Source organism: Leuciscus leuciscus, assembly GCF_965113295.1.
Source record: "Leuciscus leuciscus genome assembly, chromosome: 7".
NCBI lineage: Eukaryota > Metazoa > Chordata > Actinopteri > Cypriniformes > Leuciscidae > Leuciscus > Leuciscus leuciscus.
This window is the reverse complement of record NC_138731.1, coordinates 11,823,298-11,848,169: the sequence shown is the minus strand read 5'-3', so window position 1 is coordinate 11,848,169 and position 24,872 is coordinate 11,823,298. Positions and strand designations below refer to the sequence as shown.

Sequence of the window (24,872 nt, the reverse complement as noted above, 5' to 3'; positions counted from 1 at the left end):
AGGGATTATCATTATCAGTAGTTTCCTGAAGCCTGTGAGCACTTTGAAGAAAAAAAAAAGTCTAAAGTAAAGAACACTCTTTATGCTATACAAACAAAACGTTTTTTTGATTGATTGATTGATTGATTGATTGATGGTTTTTGCTTGATACATACTTAGTGTGTCTCAGGGTTTTTTATATAAATGATGACATAATATTTGCATACAAGAAGCAGGTGCAAATGACGCATGAGCTTTGCGGACAGCTACTAATATACCAGCGCCATCTTGCGGCGACTTGTGGTACATTATCTCTCAGCAGCGCTAGCCTAGTTATGATCCATTGGCCTACAGTTCATCTCTCTCTCTCTCTCTCTCTCTCTCTCTCTCTCTCTCTCTCTCTCTCTCTCTCTCTCTCTCTCTCTCTCTCCCTCTCTCTCTTTCAAAATAACGTTTAATCACATCCATAGGCCTGCAAAATCAAAACAAACAGCATTAAAAGTATTCGTCATTTTGTAATGACGCCAGTGTCTATTCTACGGAAAAATTTTTGATAGCAAACACATATGTAGTTACGCTGTTAAAATATAAGGTTTTAAAATGACCAATAAATGTTTGTCTTATCAAGAAAGAATGTTTAAAATATTCCTTTGGACTGCTTGTAGCCTATACTGTAAGACAAGAAGTTCAGAGTTCGACGGATGGTGATTCTTCATTGAAGAGGGTCCTCCGAGTTGAGGAACCAGTGAAGAATTGAATGTTGTGTTTTGTTGGAGTCGCTGTACAGATGTGAGTGATGAAGAGAAGGAGCTGTCCAGCTGCTGAAACCTGCACAAATACATACTCACATCAGGCAACATCATCAGTTTTATTCCTATACACTCGATGCATTCCTGCGTGTCAAATCACATAAAGATAGGGAAAATAATGCTTAAGGAAATCTAATCAGGTTCCTTGGTGAAAAAAAATGTAAATCTGCATGCGTGAACTACGAATATGTGAGTGAACCGCGGGAGTGTAACTCAGTAATTGAACGCTTGCTGCCACCATGTGGAATCCTTCTTCAACATCAGTCTGAAAAGCATTTCATTTCGTTGCCAACATCCAGGACTAAAACTTCTGAGACATGAGCTCGTCTTTTCAAGGTTAAGAGGACGGCTTGTCCCATAAACATATAAATCTCCGAACTCAATGCTAAAGTAGCCTGTGGATATTCATTATAAACAACCAGTTCAAAAACAGGTGCTGAAACACACATGACATTTAGTGTTCTGCAAACACTGTCGTCCTTGATCTTCCAAGGTCAGAACGACACAGAGTCCTCTGAACAGGAACAATGTGTTGTGTTGGGTTGGGTTGTGTGTGGCTGTTGTGTTCAACTTGAAAAGTGTTTGTTCGTGACTTGCTTTCTCATTTAAGCGCAAAGTCCTGCGGGGACGCGTGCCAGAGCTGTCGTAACGCGCATGCCACGAGATGTGTTTCAGAGGCAGGTTCGAGGATTCCAGCCGTGCGTCTGCGCATAAACAGCAGCAGCGAGTCAAACACTGCCTCGGAAAGGTCATCGCGATCCGCCAGTGAGGGTTCAGCGGATTCTGGAGGAGTGAGGCGAGAGCACATTTACTTGCGTGGAGGTTTTGGACACTGTTGCGATTCTCTCTAGATTCCTTCACCAGGTAAGCGGCTTCCTTCACTTTCAAATGTTTCTGTTGATCATGTCAAGTAAAACCGTAAATGATCCATCTAACAGGTGCTTCACACAGTCATGCGTTCAGTAAATCTCAGTGCCTTCAATCGGTAAAACTGTGTATTATGTCTGAGTTCTCTGGAAAAAATATATTGCCTATATTTTAACCTAATAATGGAAATCTATATTGCATAAGGACATAAAATCAGGTTTCTATTCATCTTCCAACAGTCATCAATTTCAATCATCCATTCGTCATCTGAATTGAGAAATCAATGTGCACCATTTCTTAATCAATACTTACGTGTTTGGGCTATTAATCATGACAATGTGTGATTCCTATTATTGGCATGATGATGAGCCAAATCCATTTCTGAGATAGAAACTTGCAGAGCCCTGTTTCAGTTCACAGGGGTTATTTCAATGCAGACGTCTTACACGGATCTGACATCTAGCTTACTGATCCACACTTCCAAATAAAGGTCGCAAACGCGGGGTTTGCAGTGATTTTATAGAATAACCATTTGGGTTTCCCAAAAGAACCTTTCAGTGAACTGTTCTTAAAAGAACCAAATCTAAAGAACCCCTTCCCACTATAAAGAACCTTTTGTGGAATGGAAAGGTTCCGTGGATGTTGAAGTTTATTCGTGGAATCACAGATTCCAATAAAGAACTTTTATTTTAGTTGCATTCTCAGTAAACCAACAAAACATAATTATCACGGGTTTGTTGTTCTTGGCTTATCTGACTTATTTAGCGAAGTTATAGCTTAAAAAAAATTTTTTTTTTTTTTTTTTTTTTTTTATTAAGGGCTCGGCAACCTGTGTGTGTAGACTGTTAGAAAAGAGGATTCGTTCAGGGTTCAACAATTTTAATAGTTTCATTTTAAAGAATCCTTCATGCTGAAATGGTTCTTTGTTAAGGTTCTGTTCTAATGCACTTTACTTTTTCCAGGTCTCTATTTCCAGGAGAACTTCTGATTTTGTTACAACCTAAAGAACAACCTAAACACACAAACAAGTGTTTGAAATGTCAGAGAAAAAAATAAAGTGCCACATACAGGCTATATGAAACCACCGTAACGATGTTTTCTTTTGGGCTATACGATGTAAAATCTGCTTGAATGTAATAATGATATAAAGAAGCATTGCTTGCAGGTGTTTCTGCATTCCTCATGAATCTCCCCTATAGAGTCAGCTTGACTTGTGTTGTCTGCTGAAACAGGAGCAGTTTCTCTGGAAGTGATTGAGGACTTGAACACTTGTGGTGATGGCTGCGTCGGCACCCTCCTCTTCATCCTCTTCCTCCTCTGGCGGCGATCCGGATCCCAACTCGACAGATTTACGGCCACCTTCCTCAAGTAGGTCCATCACCTTAAACCGCTATTTCACTCCGGCTATTTGCTTTGTGGCCAACGTCATTAATCTTGCCGGTGAGGCGGGAAAACAGCGCTATTCGCTACGCGTCAGGACCAACAAATCACCGCAGCATTGAGCGTCAGACAGGCAGTCAGACAGACAGACAGACAGACCGGCAGACAAACAGGCAGACAAACAGGCAGACAGACAGACAGACAGACAGACAGACAGACAGACAGGCAGACAGGCAGACAGACAGACAGACAGACAGATAGACAGACCGCAAGACAATCAGACAGGCAGACAGTCAGACAGACAGACAGACAGTCAGTCAGACAGACAAGACAGACAGTCAGACAGACAGACAGGCAGATAGACAGACAGGCAGGCAGACAGGCAGACAGACACCAGACAGACAGACAGACAGACTGGCAGACAGACAGACAGTCAGACAGACAGACAGAAAGACAGGCAGATAGACAGACAGGCAGACAGGTAGACAGACACCAGACAGACAGACAGACCGGCAGACAGACAGACAGACTGGCAGACAGACAGGCCGGCAGACAGTCAGTCAGTCAGACAGACAGACAGACAGGCAGGCAGACAGGCAGACAGACACCAGCCAGACAGAGAACTGGCAGACAGACAGACAGACATACACTCAGACAGACAGACAGACAGACAGACAGACAGACAGACAGGCAGGCAGGCAGGCAGACAGTCAGACAGGCCGGCAAACAGGCAGACAGACAGTCAGACAGACACACAGACAGACAGATAGACAGGCAGTCAGACAGACAGACAGACAGGCGGTCAGACAGACAGACAGACATACATACAGACAGGCAGTCAGACAGACACACAGACAGACAGGCAGACAGACAGGCAGGCAGACAGACAGACAGACAGACAGACAGGCCGATGCTGCTGTCAGCACTGCTGATAACCTTTACAGTAAACAGTAAACAGTAAACACACCTGCTCACAGCAATTAGAAAACACAACTCTTATCCAACATTATCCATTTTAAATATATTTTTGCCTTGAACAGGTATTGCTGTCATGTATTATTATTATTAATATTATTATTATTATATTAGGCTATTTTAAATGTATTATTTACAATTATTTATCATTGAAATTATTATTATCATCATTATGCATACAGCCTGATACAGGACAATTCTATAGCGTCAGTATTTAATTAAATATTTTTTGTCATCTCGGTCTACAAGGAAAAAACAGGAGCGAGTCTGTCGTCAGTGTGTAAATGTATGAAGTGCATCTGTAATTGTAGGCAGTGTAAATCAGCACTAATGTCTCGCTGCTCGCTTCAGTGTGATGCGGAGGCGCACTCTGTTTATGACGCTCCTCAAGACAGGGACAGAAGCCGGCTCTTCAGAAATTAGTCACGGGCTCACGGCATATTGTGACTTCGTGTAGGCTAGGCTACGGTAAATAAGCCTCTAAGTCCTGGGTTCGGCAATTTAATGACAATGAAATGGTTATTAGTCAGTTATTGAAATGCCTTTTTTATTTTCAAAAACGTTCACTGATAAATTTAAAATTAAAACATAAAAATGCTAGACTTAGAAGTCTTCAATTAGGCTATATATTTTAATAATAGGCTATAAAGTATAGGGTTAGGGTCAGGGTTAGTATAAAGTATAGTATAAAGTATATTTTATCTCACATATTTATTTATTTATTAGGCCTAGGCCTATATATATATATTCTTTTTTTATCATTCTCAAAACCGAAAAATTATCTCTATATGCATTCAATATAATTATCCTCTTGAACTTGAAATGTTTAAGTCTGTCAAATTTTTCAAAATAATATGTTCATAAAGTGGTTAAAATATATCGGTCATTTTTTATTTATTTATTGTTTTAGACATTTGTGAAGATTTCATTTAGAAATATATAATTTCGTCAGATTTCAAATAATCCTTTTTTCCCCTACACCACTTTTATACCAATGGCAATTATTTACATCAAAATTGCAGTTGAAAACGTTTGAATGCTCCTGAGAGGAATAGAGGAGTTCGCCATTGTGAGGAGAATGTGCCGGGAGTGTGTGGTCCGACAGAGATAACGCGCTGGTAAATGGGGCTGAACTCAGGGTTTGGGCCGCAGGGGCGGGGCGGGACCAGATGGAGGCTCTTGTCCTGATCTAGCCTGGTGAATTATGTTTAGCTGCCCACATTAATTTCATATTAGTAGCATAAATGATGGCGCATTTACCGCTTGGGTACATTTAGGAAGATGGTTTATAGAGGTTCCGCCGTTTTCTCCCCGTAGACTATGACTGGAGTGGAGTCGCTCATGGATGTACAAGGAAACTTGGAATGAAGATATGCGGTAAGTTGAAAACATTTGATTTAAAAAAAATTTTTTTTACTCCTTTATAAACAAATCAGTGACTAAGATGGACGTGTTTGGGTTTTGTATAGGCTTGAAATACTGTGCCAGTTAAAAAAAAAAAAAAAAAAAACCACCTAAACTATTGCATTATGTCTATTAATTGCTTTTTAATGAGCAGACGTGTCATCTAGCGCCCCCTTTTGGTGGTTTCAGCTCTGTCACCCAAGTGACAGTCAACAGCACCTCAATTAGCCTACCTCAATTATGAATGGAGCAGAAGCCTGCAAATGCGTTTCCTTTTAAAGCCAAATTTAAAGGGGTGAGTGTGTGACCGAAAGATGCTCTGCAGATGGGGGAAAAACATAACATTCTGAATATTAGAGAATTTGCTTAATGTTGATTTGCTTAAACATAATCACATGATTTAAAGAGAAAATCCCTTCGAAAGGGTTAAAGAATAGCTTTTTTTGCGATTGTTTTAAGAGGTGAGTTAAGAGGTGAGCCGGTAAATCACCCTGTGTCCCAAGAGAATTTATTCTCAATGGAAATCTATTAAATGGCAATTCGTCAAGCCTCTGTTTTGCCGAGATAACATATGCTTTCAAAAGAAATGGTCTTCCATGAATTAGTCGTGCTATAAATCGGTTTATGGTTGTGTGTCATTACAGACGAAAGGAAAATGTAGGCTAGACCTAAATATAAATTGTCAAATATAAATAACACTTCCTATAAAATTACAATAACATGGATTCAATTCATCTGAAAAACGATTTAAATGAAATATTACGCTATTTACCATAGGTTGATTTGGCATAGCCTACTTTCATGTCGCTCTCACTGCCGTGAAGAGAGAAGAGTGTTCATAAGCACCGCTTGAATGATCCCATATTGAGCTGAAGAAGATGAAGATGAGGAGAATGAGGAAGCTGCAGCAGAAGACAGAATGAAACAATCTGCAGTGTCGTTCATGCGGATGGAAAGAGCTTCTGTTGTTAAGAACATAATCTGACGTTGTGATAAATCGAATTCCTCTATAATTAATGCAATGTGTTGAGATCTTAAATTCTCTCAGATATTTTAATTTGATTTAATTTTAATTTTATTTTTAGCTATAAAGTAGGCAACTGTTAAAGCCTAACCTATACAAAATTAAATTATTTGTATTTGTTTTAGCATTTATAAGCTGCGGTGGTCCCTGACATCATCAGTTAGTCTGCGCTCATTTCTGCTTCTGTGGTGATGATGATGATGACGATGAAGGTTCATTGGGCATCTAAATCACTGTTATTCTGATGTCATCAGTGGTGACCTCCCCCTTGATAACCTGTGCCATAAATACACATGAGTCGGACAGTACAGCCCAACTGCTCCGATCTCGAATAGACGTTCAAACACATTTCATTTGTGTTCAATTATTTGCTGCGATGTTTGGGAACGGGGGTCGCTCATTTCAGTCTTCCTCTGTGTGTAATAATGTAGGGTTTTTGCAGAAGAACAATAATGTTGAGGACAAGAGCCGAATTGTCGGGTTTTTTAACGATCAGCAGCCCAAGAGCATTTTAACACGGGACAACGAGCGAGAGTCTGACTTCTCCAATCTGTACGCAAGAGGTGAGAAACTCAACTTTATTTCCAGACCATTACAGAGAAGAAACAGTAACAGACAGTACAAAATATAATACAATACAAAACAGTAAAAAAAATATATATATTTTCTCATAATGTGACTATCGCACCACAATTTTGCCTATGGTTTGACAAACAGCATAATAATAGCATAATAATAATCTGTCAATTATCAATTCGAGAAATAAATGCATACATTAAACTTTTTTTTCTTCTTCTTTTTCTGCTGAATCCTCATACAGTTATTAGGCAACCTGAAGCTTACATAGCCTCACTTTTTTAAACTTAACCCACAAAAGATGCTGGTATAGAGTATAATCGCACCATTATGCACAGAAAATTCAAAGATTCAGTTTCTTTTTTGCTTTTTAAAATAACTATTTTCCGGTTATTCCATAACTGTACATAATATAAAAACAGAGAAAATAGAATTTGCATTTGGATACTTTATATTAAGAAGAAAATGTTTATATTAAATAAAGTTATTTGTGTTTAAGAATAAATGAAAAAAAGGTTCAAAAATGAAATTCCATGGTTTAAAAGCAGAGAGTGTTACATCAAAGCATGGGTCTATTAATAGTTTGTCAAACCAAAAGTAAATTCACAAGTTCTCATTGTTGTAGTTCGAGTAGATTTTTCTTAAACTTGATCTCTGTGTTGAGTATTTCTTCCTTAAATGATTTGTAAAATACCTTTCTGCCAGAACATTTGACAAAAATGTCACCATGATTTACATTTATGTAAATGCTTTGCATGAATTACCTTTATGACATTCATGTAACATTATTTTCATTTAAAATATTCTGCTTTGCACTCATAATAAAAATATATATAAATGACATATTACACATGACGAAGAATAACATATAATTACATATAACAAGAAAACAAAAACATTTGGGCAACACTTTATTTTAGTGTCTTGTTACATGTTACATGTAGTTACAATAGTAATAAATTATGCATAATTACATGCAACTAACCCTAAACTAAACCCTAACCCTATAGTAGTTCATTATTATTACTCCTTAAATATATAATTACACTGTAACAAGGACACCTTAAAATAAAGTGTAACCAACATTTGTGTAGAACAGCAATTTGACTGATAAAACTGTGTAACAAAATTTGTCACAGATCTGCTTCCTGCTAAAAATGGAGAGGAGTACACCATGCAGTTCCTGTTGGAGGTGGTGGAGATCCTCACGAACTATGTGCGGAAGACCTTCGACAGATCCACAAAAGTGCTGGACTTCCATCATCCGCACCAGCTGCTGGAGGGCATGGAGGGCTTCAACTTAGAGCTGTGTGATCAGCCCGAGAGCCTGGAGCAGATCCTGGTGGACTGCAGGGACACGCTCAAATACGGAGTCCGGACAGGTGACATGCTCTTTCAGTCCTGTTGACTAGGAAAAAAAGTGTCAGTATCACATTCTCTCCTCCTTTCTCTTTCCCTGCAGGTCACCCAAGGTTTTTTAACCAGTTGTCTTCAGGTCTAGACATCATTGGCTTAGCTGGAGAGTGGCTAACCTCCACTGCCAACACTAACATGTGAGTTCCAGCTTCCTTCCATTCACTTGTGATTTTGTAATGTTTCGACGAAGATTATGACGAGGCAAGGCAAGATGACGGATCTTTAGCAGCATAAACATTCATTATATTGCGGGACTGTTGAATGCTTGACTCTGATTGGTTGACGAATGTTCTAAGGTGCGCAGGTCTTGACCGCATTACAGTTCCATATCACTTTGCCAAATTATTTCAGTTATTTCAAAGGTCTTTACAGACGACAACAGCAAAAGAAACAAAACCCACAGCGACACTGATCTAGCAAATAAATATAGTAAACAACAGGATAAAAACAACAAATTATTTCCATGTTTTTTGCAACAAAATTACATTTTATTATATACGGACAGCATAAAGCCAAAACAATCTCTGTTACTTTAAACTATCCTTGTATCTCTGTAAAGCCGCATTGGAACAATCTACATTGTTAAAAGCGCGATATAAATGAAGATATACTCTCTTTCTCCCGCTCTCTTTCCCACTCAAAACGCAAAACTAATATTTAATCAGTAAAACCGTTTAGCAACTTAAATCTACATGACATTTCTCACTAGCGAGGAAATAACGGCGCTGTTCTTGAAGCAGATAAACTTACAGATTCACTATTAGTAGAGACGCTGCTCCCGAACACTGTTAAGAGACACACAGACTTTGGTAATTCACACACGTTTAAAATCTCTCTCTCTATCTCTCTCTCTCTCTCTCGTCTGCTATCAATGGCTCAAGTCTCCGTTGCTAATTTCCAAAACGTCATTTTAGAGCTAGTCATGGAGGCGTGGGATTAGATGTGTAAGAAATTAGTCCTACACACATGAGCATTTTAAGGACAAAAACCTGACAAATGCCTTGAAAAACATCATCTGAACAATGTCTTGAGGTGTGGTAACCGAAATATAAACTGAATAATTGACTCCGGTCCATTGAATTATTGGAAAAAAAATGCACACCCGAGGTGAAAAGGCCACTAGGAAAAAACTGAGAGAACTGAGGGCAATATATACACACAAGATAATGAGCTGAAAGGAAACAGGTGACAGATAATCAATGAACTAATGAATAACCATGACAACCGATGAAAATGCGATACAAACTAAAAATGCATGAAAGGATTTCATTTGAGGGAGTGAATTTATTTGACCAAATTAGACCCTTTAGCAATGTGGCCATGTAAGACTGTATTTACACTGGCTATGAAGTTTTACAGTGCTTGCAAGACAGAACTGCATGTATATTCCCCAAACTTTCTAAATAGGGCTTGTTATGAAGCCTTAACCCTGTATATTAAAAATTCTACCATTAACCGCTTAATGCACTGCTTAAGTTCAAACTTTGTCCGTTAATTTTAGCTTTAGATCTGCTATAATATATATATATTTTTTAAAGAACTATGTTTAAAAACAGATTGCAGTTTGAAAATATTCCATTGGCTTGCTGTTGAACGTTCAAATTGACATCAGTGACAGTGCATATTCAGTGTTTAAACATAAATTCATCTTTACATCATGCACAGCTGACAGAAAACATAAGCATTTCATTTACAGAGAATCAAAAACATACATTTAAACTAAGCCTAAAACTTAGGAAAAGCATATAAAGAGTATTATGTTGCTCATGTTGCTCCACTGGAGACGGGAAACAAATGTCTTGTGATTGGCACTTACCTGAGTGTGCTGAAAACATAATAGTTTTCAGCAGAAAAGCTCCAGTGATATGTGACGGAGTGTTTTGAGACAGCGTGCAGATGGAAATGTCCAGAATGTAGAGTAACACCTCATTGGTCAAGGCTAATTTACAGCTACACGCTGAGACACAGTGCCAGCTGAGCCTCCGACACAATACACACCCCCATCATCCCTTACACTCATCCATCTATCCATCTATCTAACCATCCATCCATTCCTCTACTCATCCTAAAGCAGACTGGCATCTGTGAGAAACATTTGACAGTCAAATGACACGGATGGCTGCAATGGTCTAATGACTCTATTGTCAGATTACAAAACTAAAAGGAAGTTTAATTCTACTCTCTGAGTATTTTTATTGGTCCACTGGGATGTTCTTCATTGATGGGAGGACAACAGCAGTGAATACCCTGGCCTTGGTTGACCTCTGAGGGTCAGAGATTTAATGATGTCTTTCACAGTCCATGCCCAAATTCTCCTTTGATCAATAGTCAAGTCAAGTCACCTTCATTTATACAGCGCTTTTAACAATATGGACTGTTTCAAAGCAGCTTTACAGTGATAATAGGAAATTAAAGTAACAGAGATTGTTTCGGCTTTACAGCAGCTCTAGAATAAAGTTATTGTCCAGCTAAAGTTAGTTTGCTGGATCCTGGATCCGACAGACTGCGGTAAACCTCGGGATAAACAGCGAGACTAATATTAGCGTTGACGCCATTCTTCTTATGATGTAACGAGTACATCAGGATTCATGGGGAGTGTTCCCGGTTCCGGCTGACCTAATCTATGCAGCCTAACATTGAATTATAGAAGTTTATAAAGTGTTATGTGTATGCTAGATCAAAAGAGATGTGTTTTTAGTCTAGAATTGAACTGACAGAGTGTGTCTGCTTCCTGGACAGTGTTAGGAAGACTGTTCCAGAGTTTTGGTGCTAAATAGGAAAAGGATCTTCCGCCAGCAGTTGATTTTGATATTCTATATATTATCAACTGGCCGGAATTTTGAGATCGTAATAGATGTGAAGGACTATAATGCGTTAAGAGCTCGCTCAAGTACTGGGGAGCTAAACCATTTAGTGCTTTGTAAGTAATCAGCAATAATTAAAAATGTATACAGTGTTTAATAGGGAGCCAATGCAGTGTTGATAGAACCGGGCTAATATTGTCATATTTCCTGGTTCTGGTAAGAACTCGAGCTGCTGCGTTTTGGACCAGCTGTAGTTTATTTAGTAAGCATGCAGGGCAACCACCCAGTAGAGCATTACAATAATCTAGCCTTGAGGTCATGAACGCATGAAAATGTGGTTTTACAGATACTAGAAACGTGACTTTCAAATGAAAGATTGGTATCAAAGAGCACACCCAGGTTCCTAACCGACAACGAAGGTTTGACAGAGCAGCCATCAAGTGTTAGACAGTATTCTAGGTTATTACGTGAGTACGTTTTTTGTCCAATAATTAGAATCTCAGTTTTTTCAGAATTAAGCAGTAGGAAATTACTAGTCATCCAGTTTTTTATATCAGCTATGCATTCCGTTAATTTTGTGAACTGGTAAGTTTCGTCAGGGCATGAAGAAAATATAGAGCTGAGTATCATCAGCATAACAGTGAAAACTAATGCCATGCTTCCTAATGATATCTCCCAAGGGTAGCAGGTACAGAGTGAACAGCAACGGTCCTAGTACTGAGCCTTGTGTTTAAGTTTAAGTTTACGTTTACATTTTTTTTTTTAAGAAAATGAAAAGAGGCAGAGTGGTGTTTTATAACATATTTAGTTTTATTGTTACCTAAAATTAGGAAACCAGAGTAGTCAGAGAGAGCTGAGTGACGCTATCAAGAACACTGCTGTTCCATTTGTAGAATTCCTGGCAAGTCTGAATTACCAACGACTCAAATCCGAACTTTGCGTCCTTGTTTATTGAGAAACGCCTTTTGTTCTTTGATTAACATTAATGACATGACATGACGGTTTATTAGGCTGCTGTCACTTTAAGACGCACATGACGCAGATCTGACACACATCCTATTTTCTCACAACTCTTTATGTTCATTTAACACTTTTTAGCTCATTTAAGACTGTTCTTATGAGGATTCTCTGTTCAAGCAGCGTTAACACATTAATGCTGACATATTTAATCTACCTTTAAAACAGTGTTTACAAAAACAAAATTTAATATGGAGATTGCACAAAAAATGCCAAATCCAAGAAAAGAAAACCTGCTAGAGAATTGCACTTTTGACACTAAACCTCACTGTTACTAATGCTGCCTTCACGTGCTATCGGAAATGTCCTTCTTCCTACTTCTGAAGTTGTGATTACGAGCTCATTGCATAAAAATTTTGACTTGAGAAGGTGTTCATGTCCTATTTTTTAATTAGGAAACTAGTATTTACGATAATGATTTCCCCATGTGACAACTAGCCCCGGTCTCCCCTAGTATATGACTTCACCTTTCATGTTTGCACATGTTCCTGCTGTCAGTAAATTATATGTCTGTACTGTTTATATTGATTAGACAGAACTGTGTGAGCATCTGACATTTGCATGTACTAATGAGCTGCTCATCATTGCTAATCACCGCGGAGGATTATTGACTGGTGCTAAAAGGCTAAAGATGCCTCAGAATGATTCTGTGATGGATTGAACAGACTTATATAAATACAGTACAGTTAGTGAATTAGGCTACCTCCTGCTGTCAAGACACTCAATGTGGGACAAGTAGAAATGAAGCGTGTGTGTGTGTGTGTGTGTGTGTGTGTGTGTGTGTGTGTGTGTGTGTGTGTGTGTGTGTGTGTGTGTGTGTGTGTGTGTGTGTGTGTGTGTGTGTGTGTGTGTGTGTGTGTTTACAGGTTCACATATGAGATTGCACCAGTGTTTGTACTGATGGAACAGCTCACCCTGAAGAAAATGCGAGAGATTATTGGCTGGCCAAATGGAGAGGGCGATGGAATTTTCTCACCAGGTATGGCCTTTTAATCCACAGAATAATCAAGAATTCTAGATTAAAGGTCACTATGTTTTTTTTTTTTTTTAGAATTTAGAATTTAGAATTTAACAAAATTGAAATAATGAGTCAATACATATTTTTCCAAAATATGTTTTTGTCTTACCCTGATTCATTATATATTTTAGACCTGTCGATATGGTTTTCACTCGAAATTGCGTACATGCGTCACTCGCCTGTGCGTGTCTTTTCATATCCGTAAATAGAGAAAAGCTGCTCCGGCAAGAAAGGTTGACATAGAGCAGCTAAATCTTGATCCTCCGGGTAATACCCCGTTTTAAACACACGCTGAACAGAGGAGAGTCTGCTGGCAAAAAGAAAACACAACAGATCTCGTAATAAAACAAGAATCAACATTGGCTTGGCTTTTCAGACATGGTGAGAACTGAGGGATTTGAAATGTTGTAAAAGTGACACAAAGATGATGGCATTTTTATTGCTCAACACATGAGTAAGGTATTTTATTGAACAGGTAAATTGTAGATCTCAAACAGAGTTCATTGTAAAGCATTATCTATTGTGAAGGCTCATATTCATCCGCACAGTCACACAGAGCCGAAGCACAACCAAAACAATGTTCTTCTGCAAAATGCTTGCAGTTTTTTTTCTATCCTGCTGGAGGGCATAACATTATATAGTGTACCTTTAAAGGGTATTTTTTTAATACAATTCATCAATGGCTGATGTTTTCCTCTCAACAACTGGTGGATGCCATAGACTGTAAAAAAAGATGGCCGACACCCCTTCGCTCTCTTGCATTGGTGATAAGTGAAGTCGCCAAAGTATGGCGCTGATGCTTTGGCTTTGGCTTTGGCTGCACAGATTTACAGACAAACAAAAAATTATTCCTGTTAGCAAACCGTGGCACTTTTTCAATTTTAGTTTTTTTTTCATAAAATAATCATGCAAATTGTTTAAAAACATAAATTATTACAATTTGATATGCAATTCAAATACATGAATCTTAAATTTAGGCCAACATTTTTTTTTTTTTGAGATATGAAAGGAAACCTTATGAGAAGCCAAGACTGGATGGAGGAGCCCGTCTACATTTGGCTGCCATGCTAAAAAAAAAAATTGCAGACAATTATAAACGCATGCATGCACAAATTTAAATTTGACCCAATAAAATTCAGTCACAGAACAATTCTGATAATATCGACTAAATCATTTGTTATTCAATTTATTTAAGACATGTGTCTGTCTGTTCTTGAGATTATAAGTACACAATGTTAATTACAGACCTACTCATCAGTTAAATGTAGCAAAATGTTTGTTCTTGCAGGAGGAGCGATCTCAAACATGTACAGCGTGATGGTGGCGCGGTATAAACACTATCCTGAGGTTAAAATCAAAGGCATGGCAGCGGTTCCCAGACTGGTGCTGTTCACCTCAGAACATGTAGGTCATTCACTCTCTCTCTCTCTTATCTCTCCCTTTTTGTCTCTGTGTGTAGTTAAATGCGTGTGCACTGAAAAAAGGGGAACGACCATGTCACTTATTGTAGTTTTATATTGGTCTAATCAAAAACTGTGATTTCGGGTTAAAATCATTTTGTGCAGTTTATCTAAAAGCTATAAACTATCTTCCAAGTCAAAGTTAAAAGAAACTATTTTGTTTAGATAGTATTTTCACTTAACACTACAGTGTTGATGTGCAGAACACATACTGGCTTTACTGACTGATGAAATTATTTTGGGTTTGAGAGCCATAAAGTTTTGCAGAATATCCTGGTTTCTCTTTTCCATACTGAAGCAGTGAGCTCCAAAACTGATAAAATAAGCACCCTAGAAAAGTAGTCCATACAACTTGTGCCATTTATTGTAAGCAGTGTAACCAAATATTTTCCGTCATTGATAAACATTTTTTAGCATTGACGGACATATCTGAAGGCCGTCATTCATTTTGACAGATTACACTGAGGGTGATCTATTTGTAACTTGTTTTTACAGGGGTGTAATTCCCACCCCTGTCCAGTTGGTGGCGAGTGCGCATATTAATTAGTTATTATCTTGTCTCGTCTTTGATCTCAGTTCAAACGGCCAAAGAGTTGTGATGGTTTTGATAAAAGGAGAAAAATGAGGGACTGATGCGGCTGAGGATGAAGGACAAACGTCAGACAACGGGTGCATCCAAAATTGCCCCCATACCCTTAAATAGGGCACTATTTGAGGTGGCAGCCATTTGTAGTGGTGTCCGAAACCATAGTGGACGTTATCGAGTGCACTCATTCAATCCCACAATGCACCACAATAACAAGTGTGCAACCGATGTACGCTCCACCATATACATAGATGCCTCATTAGCAGCTGTTTCAATGGGCCGTTACACTTAAACCGTCCGCCATATTGGAACAGTCCAAGATGACTCAGCGTCTGCAACCGTAGTCAGACACATGAATTAATATCTGTATCTTCAATAGACTTTAGCAGATGATTTTGCTAAACTAACACAATACAACAAGACGAAGGCGTCAGCTAACACGAAATTAAAACCTATAATATTGAGTAAATACATGTAAAAACACAAACCAACACATTCTTACCTGTGAAAGGTTAGCCTTCGGGAATCTCGGCGGTTTCACAACCATAAGCTGTGCATTGTTGTGCATCATTTATTCTTACTGTGAGTGGCGGCACGTCGACGTGTCTGGAGTGGTCAAATGTGAAATCTACTACATATCTATGCGCTCTATGCTAGAAAATACCCATAATGCCCTTTGAGAGTCGTGCGCCGAATGAATTCCTGCGTCTGGCCAGAAGATGGCGACCACAGATGAATCATCCTTACATTTTCCAAACCACTGGTCCAATGTGGCTACAGCGTAATATCATACAGCTATACATTTATTTTTAATTGATTCTTCAATTGTTTAATTAAGGTTTATACACAGTTTCCATTACAGATATCAAGATAAATCTTTTCATTACTACTGGAGCTGCTAATTTGCTCAGTTTCAAATAATTATTAAACCACAAGGACAAACTATGCAAAAGCGGCCGCATTGGCTCACTCGTTTTCATTCACTCAAGTGAACTTTATTAGTAGACTAATGTAGGGGATAGTGAATGAGGGTATGGGGCGATTTCGGACACAGCCAACGTTTATCAGTCACCGGTCAGTTTATCAGTCACCATGCGGACCAGGAGGAAGCTTTGAGTTCAGGCAGATACAGAAAGTCGATTGAGTTTAGTTCAGTACATTTTGTATGTGTTTTGTTCAAATTTTTATCGTAATTGTATTTTGCAATATTGTGTTTTTCATATTTGCCTGTTCAGGCTCAAAGGTCGTGTTTTAGTGGCTGTCACTGCAGAAAAAACAAACAAACATTAATCTGCTTTGCGTGGTGTTGAACATGAAAAATGATGCGCAGTCGACTGGTAATCTGTTCTCTTCAGAAATAACTAAATGCATAATCTATCTTATATGCTCATCCTATAAATTCATGATTAAAAATGAAAATGTGAATGAAAACATTGTGAAAACTATTAAATGTCTTATTATAATTAAAATATGAAAATTAAAATGATGGGTAATAATATATTATGATGGAATTTTTATGACCCTCTCCATCAAAAAGGACAATGAGAAAATCTGACACAACCACTGATTGTAAGTCTTCTGAAACCATAAGCTGGCATTTTGTGAGATCAAAAGACCAAAAGTGTAGCCATCGCTCTCTGTAAAGCTCATTTGCCGCGGCTCTCACATCTCATGTCCACACATTAAGATATCAATGACATCAAACGTTCTCGGTTCCTTGACAGATCATCATTGATGTCCAACCTGGTGTGATGTGTCTTGCACCATATTTAAATGTGTGCAAATGCAAATGAGATGTGAGAGCTATGCTGGATGGTGCTTTTCATGGGTCGTGTTTGTCGGTTTTGAAGTTCGACAGACCTCATTTCTATTCACTTTCATTGTATGGAATAGAGGCGCCAGGATATTCTGCAGAAGATCCACTTATGGGTCCCACAGAAGAATGAAAGTTTGGCATGACATGTTTTTTGGTGAAGTATACATTTAATGTACAAAATATCATACACTTACAAGTCTGTTACTATATTGTTCCCAGAGTCACTACTCTATAAAGAAGGCCAGTGCAGTGCTGGGTTTTGGCACAGAGAATCTGATCTTGCTGAGAACAGATGAAAGGTAAGTGTGTCTGTGTTGTGTGTTTGTGGATCCTCTCATCACCGAGAGTCTGTGTTACATTTGTGTCTCTTTGTTAGAGGTAGAGTCATCCCGGCTGATCTGGAGGCCAAAGTCATTGACGCCAAACAGAAGGTGAGTGTCCTGTTCACATGAATAAACTCTTCAAACACACCTCTCTGTCAGCCTCACTTAAGACATTGAGCTCTTTAAGCTACTTGTCGTGTTAAAAGGCGATAATCATTCTTACTGCAATAATCATTTGACATTGCGTCGCTAATGTATAATGTAATGACTGATTCGTGGAAAGATTATTACAAGTTAAGTCCTACTGACAGTGTCTGTGATGTACTGTCATTTCATTATCATGTTTACAGCACTTCTGGAAGCCTATACTTGTGAAAAAGGAGTGTGCTTAATTGTAGTGAATTATGCACTTGTAGTTTACTTTAAATCTTAAAAACTGTTCTTGCAGATAATACTAATGAAATAAAAAGCCACTTAAGTGTACTTAAAAAAAGAGTACACTTTCATGACTATGCTTCTTTAAAAGTGCACATAGTTTTTAATTTAAAATACTTTAAAAATATTTTTAACTGCAGTGTGTAATTCTTAAGTCCTACTGAAGATGGGTCAAATTAAATGAAATTAAATATGAATTTAAACTATAACACATTTTCATTAAATTGCAATTAACATGCAATTAGTTCTGAGCACTGCAACTTTGATTTCGATTGTGTATGTGAAGTCGGTTTATCTGGTGAAATGGCTTTGTTGTGTGTGTGTGTGTGTGTGCTGTCCAGGGGTTTGTGCCGATGTTTGTGAACGCCACAGCTGGATCTACAGTGTATGGAGCCTTTGATCCAATCAATGAGATCGCTGACATCTGTGAAAAATACAACTTGTGGCTTCATGTGGATGTACGTTTGTGATTATTTCTTCACTCTCTTAAACAGACGTATTGAATGCTGTGAATACGTTTTCTTGGAACTGATGGTGTAAATGTGTTTTTAAGGGAGCGTGGGGTGGAGGTTTGCTGATGTCCAGGAAACATAGACACAAGCTTGACGGCATTGAGAGGTATCATACATAAGCACCTGTGGCATTGAGATGATCTAAAAAAAAATGGAGAAACATGTTATAAATCTTATGAGCTTGCTTCATTAATTTTATATTACATTCACTAATATTGTATAGTACATTTTAAATAATTATGTTTTAATAATCATTTGTGATTTTTAAAGAAGTACCCTTATTTTGATGTGTTGACTAACATACTAAAGTACATGTAAAGTACTTGATTTTAATTTTAACTGTAGATTGTTATTCAATATTACATTTAAAGTTCATATATTTTAACCAGATAGTGTTCCGATGTGTCGTCCACGGTACACTGCATATTTTTGCACGATAACTTTGTAGCATACAACAACTCAAAAATTAAAAGCTAAACATGTCACATATATTTTGGAAAGCTGAGACTCTTGTGATTCGAACGATCTAAACCATTTTATACACTTTACACAGCAGGTACAATCATAGTCTTTGTCAGACCATCAACAAAAATAATCTACTACAAATAAGAAGGAAGTCACCTATAAAGCCTCCTGTTAGTCCACTGGTCCATAACATTACTAGATTGCAACTTCATCATTACATATGTGTAGTTAAATAATATACAACTTGGAACAACTTGAGGGTGAATAAATGATGACAGAATTTTCATTTTTGGATGAACTATTCCTTCAAGTATACTATTACTGTAAAAAGTACTCATTTCACAAGAGCTGTCCACTGCCAATTAAACCAGTTGATAGAGGTTTCTTCTTGGTCCTAAAGTCCTTGGTTTTATGAGCCAGCTACATCCTTGCACTGCAGTTTTTTTTTGTTTTTTTTACATTTTTAAATGTTATAATGGCTGCTACACCCCTGTCAAACCCCTGGGTGGTTGATTATTATTTCACTTTTCTAACTTTAGTTAGTGTGTAATGTCGCTGTTTGAGCATAAACAACATCTGCAAAGTTACGACACACAAAGTTCAAAGCAAAGGGAGATATTTGCTTTTAAAGAAATTACTTTTTAAGGACTACAACAAACGGCTCGTAGGGACTACACAACATTCCTCCCGGATTAGTGACATCACCAACCCTAGAATTCACATAAACTCCGCTTCCTGAACACGATTTATAGATTATCAAGACAGAATATGCTAATCAATGACTAAAAGATAACTACACATAAAAGCTACATAAATTCATCAACTAACCATTCAGAAATGTCCTGTTGCTTCTACATGTTGTTGTCACTTCTTCTTGAGTCTTTCCATCTTTCTGACTCCGGTTTGAACATAAAAGGCTAAACGTTTTAGAAATTTCCAGTGCATGTGTGTGAGGTAAAAGGACATGAGCTCTTGAAGCTCCACCCCCTGTGCCTCAAGCAGCAGCTCATTTGCATTTAAAGGAACAGACACAGAACGGTGTGTTTTTGCTCACCCTCAAAAAGTGACAATTTTAACATGCTATATAAAAATATCTGTGGGGTATTTTGAGCTAAAACTTTACATACACACTCTGGGGACATCAAAGACTTATTTTACATCTTGTGAAAAGGGCATTATACCAGCCCTTTAAGTACATACTCTACTATGTTCTTGCCTCTACAACCAACTCAACTGTGTGCCAGCTCAGTGTTCTGATCAGTGTTGTTTCTGCAGAGCTAACTCTGTCACATGGAACCCACACAAGATGATGGGTGTCCCACTACAGTGCTCCGCCATTCTGGTCCGAGAGAAGGTAAGAGAGAATGACAGAAATGGGGGGCGGCCGAATGAATGAGTCTAAATACTAATAGAACGGAGAAAAATTAAATGATAGAATACAAAGAAAACTGACTAGAAACTAAATTTTCCGAAGACAAGAAAGTAAAAGAGCGATAGACGGGACATTTTTACATGTGATGGTTCATCTCTGCTAAGTGCTCATGCTATCTCACTGTGTTCATGTGTGTGTGTTTAACAGGGTCTACTACAGGGCTGCAACTCCATGTGTGCTGGATATCTCTTTCAGCCGGATAAACAGTATGATGTCACCTATGACACGGGGGACAAGGCCATACAGTGTGGCCGTCATGTAGACATCTTCAAATTCTGGCTCATGTGGAAGTCAAAGGTGTGTGTGCACATTCATAATGAATCAAACAAATGGACTGATGGTGTTAGGGGATTTGCAGTCAAAGAATATGATTAATTAAGACCCGGAGTCAGAAGTGCAGTCTATTTATGACAAGAGTCAGAATTATAATAAATTAAAGAAAAGTTTTACTGAAGATATTTTGCAGTTTCATCAGCAGAAGTCAGCTTCAAGACTTCAAGGAGTTCGTATAGGCCGCCCCTCTTACAGTTACAAAGATCACAGCCGTTATACCCTTCACCAAGGTCTAAGCTACGTCATTGCTTCAGGTTGAATGTTTCTGATTGGCTAAGAAATAGATAAACATAGAAATTTTCAGCACAGTTTCAAAACAAGTCAGTCAATCTCCAATAATGCCACTTGTTCCTTAACCTGTAAACAAGAATACTAACACGCACACAGAAACACAGCTTCTTCAGGGTTGGATTTGGTCAGCTGTTACTATAAATAGGAGAGTTTTCTCACAACATCAAGATAACATGTTCTTTCTCTCAAGGAGAGAACACTTTAATCTAAATGGAAAGTAAGGCTTTAACAAAGAAATTATCCCTCAAACTATAGACTTCAATGACTCCTGTGGCTCCAGTTGTCAGGGTACCCTAGAAAAGCAGATGTATGTATTGACATGTTGAGGACCTTTCTCAAACACAAAACGAGTCCATAATTCATTTCTAGAAGCCTGAAATGCCATTTTTAAGCCATTTCTGGCCTAAATGAGCAAGCACTGTTTCTGCATTCCTGGCATGGGCCAGACCCTTCAGTCACCTCTCAGATATTTAACTCAGACATTAGAGAATACATGAAAAGAACATTTCAGTAATCACACTGGTAACTTCTATAACAAAGTAAAATCTCATAAGCCTAGAGAAGTCATTCAACGCATTTGATATTTAGAAGGAACATTTTTGATTAATAACTTGATTATAATCACTCATTACATATACATTGAAGCAGCAGTGGATTTCAGAGTCCACCCCTTCAATGAATTGATGAACAAATGAGTGGATGGATGAATGATTGGATGGATTAATGAATGGATCCTGGTTGGATGAATGAGTGTATTGATGATGGATTAATGAACGAATGACTGAATGAATGAATGGATGGATGGATAAACGGTTAAACGGATGATTAATGAATAGGTAGATAGATTTATGATGCATGGATGGATGGAGGGAGGGAGGGATGGATGGATGGATGGATGGATGGAGGGATGGAGGGATGGAGGGATGGATGGATAGATGGATGGAGGGATGGATGGATGGTCGTGTGGATGAGTGGCCAGAACGCGTTGAAGGTTTTCTGCTTTCGGTTGAAATGGTGTCGTGTAAGCGGCCCCTAAGTTAATAACTAATGTCTTTGCAACGGAAGTGAATCAATCAAAAACTAACTTTAGCTGGACAATAACTTTATTCTAGAGCTGCTGTAAAGCCAAAACAATCTCTGTTACTGTAATTTCCTATTATCCCTGTAAAGCTGCTTTGAAACTATCTTTATTGTTAAAAGTGCTATATAAATGAAGGTGACTTGACTTGATGGATAGGTGAACGGCTGGATGAATGATGGATGAATGGGTGGAGGGATGGTTGAATGAATGAACGGTTGAATGGATGATGGATCAATTGGTATGTGGATCAATAGATAGATTGGATGGATGGATAGGTGAACGGTTGGATGGATGAATGGGTGGATAGATGGATGGATGATAAATGGACAGAATATTAGCTGAATATTAGGCCAGAAATGGATCGATTTATGGATCTTTGGTCTTTAACAGGGCACTATTGGCTTTGAGAGACACATTGACAGATGTTTGGAGCTGTCTGAGTATCTCTACCACAAGATCAAGAACCGAGAAGGATATGAGATGGTGTTTCAAGGGGAGGTGAGTGAAAACACAACAGAGTTTACCACTGTCCATAATAACATACTATAGAACTATTCAGAGTCATGGTGTCTCTTAATAGTCTGAGCCATATCTTTGCTTTTTAATGCTGTCCTGTGTCTTGAAGACTAGCAGAGAGTTGCTCTATGTTCCACAATTTGGTAAGGGCCTGTAACACACTGCTCGTGTGGTTCAAGTTTAACTAACAGTAAAAACTTGTTCAGCAAGATTCTCCTCAATCTTTTGCTCTGACAGCAGTTGACCTGGAAGAGAAAACTGACCACAGAAGAAGATTGTTGAAGTTTACATCACTACACTGCCCCTCATGGCAATGCTGAGAATGCAGCACATACTTGCATTCTGACACATTTCAGATAAAATTAATAAAAGGGAGTTGAAATGGCACATGAGTGGTCATCTGCTGCCATCTACTGGTTATAGTAGTAATTTCAGGATGTTAAAAGTGTTTGTTTTCCACCAGGTGACAGAAATCCTCCACTAAAGCATGGCACATTTTCCATGTTATCTCCATGAATGAAAATGATAGATGTAGATCTTCTTTAAAGTTAATTTTACTGCACAAATGTAGAGTTTAAAAAAAGTATAGTGTTTAAAACATTATGGACCGGTTTAACAGACAGGTCTTAGATTAAGCCAGTATTAGGCCTTAGTTCAATTAGGACATTTAAGTAGCTTTTATAAACATGCCTTAGAAATAAAAACATTACTGTTGTTCATCTTGAGACAAAACAATGACACTGACATATTTTAAGATATGTCAGTGCAAGTTGCTTTCAGTTAAAACAGCTCAGACATGCATTTTAGTCTGGGCTTAAGCCTTGTCTGTGAAACCTGGGGTAAATGTGTTTTAAAAAAAAAAAAAAAAACTACCCACATATTGCCAATATTGAAAATTACAGTTATATAAAGTTTGTCTATATTCTCAATGAACATTTATGAATATTAGCTGGTTATTTAAAATGATTATAAATTAATTCAATATTCAGGTATTGACTTGATAGGTAGTGCAGAACCTACTGTATCGTATCATGCCTACCCTAGTATTCAAACAATATTAAACATTTTCTTTTAATACCATACCCTCATTTGGGGCCACCTAATATTGAAATCCTAGAATCGTCCCTGCTGCTTAGAATATGTCCCGTTTTCTTAAATGCTACATGCTGTCTTTCTGTCTGTTTCTTAGCCCCAGCACACCAATGTGTGTTTCTGGTACATTCCTCCAAGCCTGCGACTCCTGCCAGATGGAGAGGAGAAGAGACAACGGCTTCATAAGGTGAAATGATACTCAAAGACTCACTGTAATTTTGATCAAATAAATGCAGCCTTGGTGAGCATAAGACCTCTTTCAAAAACATAAAAAAGTCATTATTCCAAACTTTTGGCCGGTACGCTACATATTTCACTACAAATAACTCACTTTATTTAGCATGGTTACCAGAATACTGTACAACAAAATACAAAAAATTACAAGTACTACAAAATACAAGTATTCATTCATTCATAATACTGTAGAAGTATTAAACTTACGTCTTGTGATTTCTATCTAGGTTGCCCCCAAGATCAAGGCAATGATGATGGAGTGTGGGACAACAATGGTGGGCTACCAGCCTCAGGGTGAGAAGGTCAACTTCTTCAGGATGGTCGTCTCCAATGCGGCCGTAACCAGGTCTGACATCGACTTCCTGATAGACGAGATAGAAAGACTGGCGCAGGATTTATAGAGTGCGCAGGGTGGAAATCCAGTAGACGTTAGTAGATTCTCTAGGAATATAGGAAATGGAGAAGACATTCTGAAGTATTGCATTTCCAGAGTATTAGACCAGTGAAGTGCTCTAAAATAACGAAACTCGCAGATGTTCTAGAATGTTCGGCGCAGGATTTATAGAGTGCGCAGGGTGGAAATCCAGTAGACGTTAGTAGATTCTCTAGGAATATAGGAAATGGAGAAGACATTCTGAAGTATTGCATTTCCAGAGTATTAGACCAGTGAAGTGCTCTAAAATAACGAAACTCGCAGATGTTCTAGAATGTTCCGCTGGGAAATTGAACATTCCAGAATGTTAAGGTGAGGAGCTCTTTGAGCTATAATTCCATAATGAAGGACCAGAATGACATTATATGTCTTCTCCTCTTCACTTCTCCCAGTTGTCTGTCTGTTGTGTTCTGTTCTTTCGTTTAACTGGAACTATTATACTCACGATAAACTGCACTACAAGGAATGTTCAAGGTTGATTACCACAGAATTCAGAAATAATTTGTCCATCAATTTGTACAAAGAAACAAAAAATTGTGCTTACACTGTAGCTTTTACCATGGAAATATAAGGAGCAAGGCATTACATCAGGGT

The 24,872-nt window shown here is 38.1% G+C and overlaps 1 protein-coding gene across 1 annotated transcript; it reads left to right on the top strand.

The window, feature by feature from the left end:
• The first annotated feature begins 1,389 nt into the window (after window positions 1-1,389).
• On the top strand, window positions 1,390-24,391 carry gad1a (glutamate decarboxylase 1a). The gene is made up of 17 exons (XM_082176149.1): window positions 1,390-1,652; window positions 2,888-3,023; window positions 5,328-5,387; window positions 6,870-7,001; window positions 8,154-8,396; window positions 8,477-8,567; window positions 13,118-13,230; window positions 14,558-14,673; window positions 17,351-17,430; window positions 17,508-17,562; window positions 18,231-18,347; window positions 18,443-18,507; window positions 20,142-20,220; window positions 20,446-20,595; window positions 22,394-22,501; window positions 23,709-23,798; window positions 24,073-24,391. Exons 2-17 carry the CDS (start codon window positions 2,933-2,935, stop codon window positions 24,244-24,246), a joined length of 1,764 nt encoding a protein of 587 aa, XP_082032275.1. The 5' UTR covers window positions 1,390-1,652; window positions 2,888-2,932; the 3' UTR covers window positions 24,247-24,391.
• The last annotated feature ends 481 nt before the right edge of the window (window positions 24,392-24,872 follow it).